General features: G+C 27.6%; 1 protein-coding gene across 1 annotated transcript; it reads left to right on the top strand.

Annotated features, from left to right (window-relative positions):
• Positions 1-789: 789 nt before the first annotated feature.
• HELRODRAFT_175853 (hypothetical protein) lies at positions 790-2,225 on the top strand (the record flags this gene model as incomplete). The annotated part of the gene is made up of 4 exons (XM_009023232.1): positions 790-1,100; positions 1,232-1,541; positions 1,778-1,945; positions 2,094-2,225. The coding sequence occupies 4 exons, from the start codon at positions 790-792 to the stop codon at positions 2,223-2,225; spliced, it is 921 nt and encodes a 306-aa protein (XP_009021480.1).
• Positions 2,226-4,804: the final 2,579 nt, after the last annotated feature.

The raw sequence follows: 4,804 nt of genomic DNA, 5'->3' as shown, positions 1-4,804 counted from the left end.
TACCCCCAGGACAATTACTCCCCGGACAATTTTTGTTTTCAAATTATGATTTATATTATTATTATTAATATTAACAGACAATACGAGACGAGATAGAATGCAATTACTTATTAATTTATAATTATTGTAATGATCATCAGATACACTTTTAAATACAGACAGCCAAAAAACACAAATTGTTGATGATAAAGAATTAAACATTATGCAAAAGACCATAAACATATAATTAAGTAAATTGGTTCTCAAGCTTTCTAGCGCAAATTGGCATGTAAATTTAGAACAATCAATGATGATTGATGATGAGAAAGCAATTCGCATGCATTTAATCAATAGTGTAATTTAAATTTAAAAAAAAAATAGAATTTTATTTCAAGGTTTCTTTGTGTATTAATATCATATAAAAAGTTTATTGGCATGGACTTTAAAGTTGTAAAAATTTTAATCGTTATTTTATTCTGTTACTATGGAAATTATTGAAAATAATAGAGGAGAAGTTGTGTTTGGAAGGGTATATGTATACGAAAAAATTGAGTAGAGGAGCAACGATTCGTTGGCAATGCTCTAGAAAAACATTTTTCAACTGTTTAGGAGCAATTTCAACAAACATTGAGGTAAATAATCAATATATCTTTTTATTTGTTAATCTGATATATAAATATAAATTCATTTCAATATATATATATTGTCTTTACTAAATTATATAATTAGATTACTGAAATAAAGTGTCAGAAAGAACACAACCATGTTTCAGAACCCGAAGAAATTGCAAAAGCGAAGGTTTTGAATGAAATGAAAAAGACTGCTATACTATCTTCTACGGCCAAACCGAGCCAAATATATGCAGATGCTTTATCGGGGTTAGATGAAGAAGACAGAGCAAATGTAGGCCATAAAGATCACGTGACAAAAACAATTAGAAACCAACGCCGCAAAAATATTCCAATTGAACCATCCAATACAGAATTCGAAATACAAAAAGCTTGGCAGATGAGAGAAGGCAACGAAAATGTCATCATCTACGACAGTGGAGCCAATCCATTCAACCGGATAATTGTTTTTTCAACATTCGTGCAATTACAACAAATGGGAAGAAGTACTAGGTAGTTACATTTTATTTATTTAGGAAGAATGCGGCTTATTAAATTAATTAGTTACTTCGAAATTGAAGTTCCATCTGTAATTAAACCACTTCGCTTATTTTTGATATATATTAACTATTATATATTTGCAGATGGTTTATGGATGGTAATTTTAGCTTGTCTCCAAATATTTTTCACCAACTGTACTTTGTTAGAGTTGTCTATCTTAACCATTATGTAACATGCGCCTATGCCCTAATGACATCAAGAAATCAGGCGTCATATGAAGAAGTTTTTAGGGCAATTAAAGATAAGGCGCAAGAACACAACATAATTTTGGCTCCAACCACTGTTATGTTAGACTTCAAAATTGCCCCCAGACGTGCCTTACATGATATCTTCGGTGCAAACGTAGAAGTTGTAGGATGTTTTTTCCATTTGACACAGTCAACATGGAGAAAGGTATAGTTGCATGCTTTGTTAACTATTTTTAATCAATTGTCATTTTGCCTGTTTGAATGAAATTTTGCTATGGATTTTTTATTTTTTTATTTATTTGTTATCTCAAATTCAGATAGCAGAGCTAGGTCTAACAACCATTTACAAAGAGAGGGATGATGTTAGACATTTTGTTGGCATGCTAGATGGCATTGCTTTCTTGCCAATAAACCGTTTGTATGATGCCCTCCAACACCTAGAAAGTTTTCATTTATTTCGATAAAACATATGGTAGAGGGCCCTTCAGGAACAACAACAACAATAATAATATCAACCAAATTAGGTTGATCCGAATGCCTGCTCTATTTCCGCCCGAAACATGGAACGTTTTTACGATAACATTAAATGGTCATGAAAGAACTAATAACGTTTGTGAAGGTTGGAATAAGTTTCCACAATTTAATTGGCCATTTTAATCGATCGTTATGGACTTTAATCAGTGCCATCAAAAAAGATCAAACATCTATTGGTCAAATTGACCGAGGAATTCAAATAAATAAGCCGAAAAAACGACAGTCAAAATATTTCCAAGAAAGAATGGAACGATTGTGCAAAGACGTTAGAGATGGCCGAAGATCTACATTGGAGGCTTTAAGAGCGATAGGACACTGTATTGTGTTAAATAGGAAAAATTTACCAATGATTTAAGTGTATTTTATGCGATAGACATTTATAGAGATATTTTTTATTTGTCATTGACCTCTAAACATAATTTTTAAAATGTTTTTGAAGGTAATTTCGTTGAATAAATTTTTTTTAAGACTTTTTTTTTGAAGACTTTTTTTCTTGAAGACTTTTTTTCTTGAAGACATTTTTTCTTGAAGACGTTTTTTCTTGAAGACATTTTTTCTTGAAGACTTTTTTCCGAAGATATTTTTTCTGAAGACTTTTTTTCCTGAAGACTTTTTTTCAGGGATTCTATATTTTATATTATTATCTATGTATTTCTATTCTGTGCTTGTAAATTATGTTTCATTACTTTGGTATTATCTTATATATAAATGCAAATAGCACGTGGTTATATGTTATTATTGTTGGCTTTGTAAACGATCCTGGAATTTAATTTTTCTACTTAGATTAATAAATCAGGTTATTCGAAAGCAAACTTATATACATAATTAAAATTATTCATAGATAGAGATTTATAAATAACGAATACTTATTGGAATATTTAGTAAAATAAATAATAAATTGTAATAAATAAATAAAACTATAGTATAATATATTACGTAAAGTTATTGATAATTTTAATCAGGTATTACTTAAACTCAAAAGGTTCTGAAGATGGCGCCCACGCCGAAACAACGCTCTAAGCCTTATTATGACACATTTACTGAATAAATATGAATTGAACCAATTACGAGTTGTTGAATTATATTATAAAAAAGTTGATTAACCAAAATGGTATAAGAAAGTTCAACTGAGATGTACAACTACGTAAAACTAAAAAACGGCTGAACCAATTTTTGTTATTTTATATTTGTTTTTAATGCATTATAATAGTTATTAATAGTACATAGTGAACAAATTTAAACTAATTCGTTTACGTTTTCATGATGATGGTAATAATAGTAATAACGTATAGCGCAGTTTTATAAGTGGTATGTTATGTTTATTCGGTGAGAATTTCCGATCTACTTCTGCCGTACGATTGGTCGGAAACTCCTACCTTTTATATACTCACGTACTGTGGATTTAAGCCAAGTCGACTCACTAATGTCTATTCATAACCGTGTTCGGAACGCCTATAAAAAATTGATACTCAAATTATAATATATACTGTTAAAACTTTAACAAGAGTAAAAAAATTGCTTCATAGTAATTAAATTACAAAACGGAGCGACCAATAACAATTCAAAAAATGAATACTCATAATACTACTAACTGATTTAACTGTCATAATGATTGTCATCATCATCATTGAAGCATTAAAATAGAACTCTAAGCAGAGAGGATTTTTTTAAACCGCAACCGCCGCATCCGCAGAATTAACGTCCGCAACAGCCCGCATCCGCACTGCTCATTATCCGCATTCGCACCGCACCTGCGAAAAGGCAACCTAAATCGGTCGTCTTAATCTCATGTTTAAAATTAGGTGATAGCAATATTAGAGAGCAACTTATTTATAATATAATAATTTATATTCAAAAAAATTATAAGAAAAGAGTTTAATAAATTTCTAATTTAATAATTGAAATAACACCGGCCAGAAAAACGAGCACAAAATGAAGGACGATGAACACAAACAAGCCATTTATTTATTTAATATTTATGATGATGTTATGTTATATGTTGACCGTACCAATATATATATATATATATATATATATATATATATATTATACAAATATACAAATTCATTGTATATTTGTATATTCGTTTAATGTACATTGTGGGTAAACTGTTGACTTTTGACAATCATTTCTTTATTTTATTGTTACTGGATATTGAGAGTGCCTGTAAGATTTCATTTAATAGGCGCTATGCAAATGCATTTAATAATAATAAAAATAATATATATATATATATATAGTTTTCAAAAAAATCAATTATTATGTTTAGACATTAATTTTTCAAGTTTTCTAATTAAAATTTTATTATAATTATTTAATTTATTAAGTAAAAACCTAAAATTATTATTGTTCATGTTTATTAATATAAATAATTGCAAAAAGCTTTTTCGATATAAAATATATCATCGTCAGTGCAAAATATTTTTAAATAATAACGAAAATTACCGTTTATAAACAAATGACGTCATACAATATAACTTAATTTTAAGCTCGAAACATTTTTGAAAATATTATTATTAATTATTATATACTATATATTTAACATATTGATAAAATTAACTTTACATTTTTACAATTTATTTTCACAATACATATATATATATATATATATATATATATATATAAGATAGCTAAAATAATATTTTAAAAAAATGGCACCATTATACGGGACATAATATATGATATATTTTATGACCGTCTATTATCATTATCACCAACGATACTATATATCTTTCAATATTTTCAATATTTTATCACTAAATATTATTTTAGCTATCTTATTTATTAAATTATATATTTAATGTTATAGGATATATATATATATATATATATATATATATATATATATATATATATATATATAATTTGGTACGAGGTTTTTAGAAAGATCATGTTCGTAAAGAGTAATACCCCAATTGTAGTTATTTGCTTTTA

The sequence above is a fragment of the Helobdella robusta genome, assembly GCF_000326865.2.
Source record: "Helobdella robusta unplaced genomic scaffold HELROscaffold_35, whole genome shotgun sequence".
NCBI classification, from domain to species: domain Eukaryota; kingdom Metazoa; phylum Annelida; class Clitellata; order Rhynchobdellida; family Glossiphoniidae; genus Helobdella; species Helobdella robusta.
The sequence above is the reverse complement of the archived record's forward strand: the minus strand, read 5'-3'. Positions and strand labels throughout refer to the sequence as shown.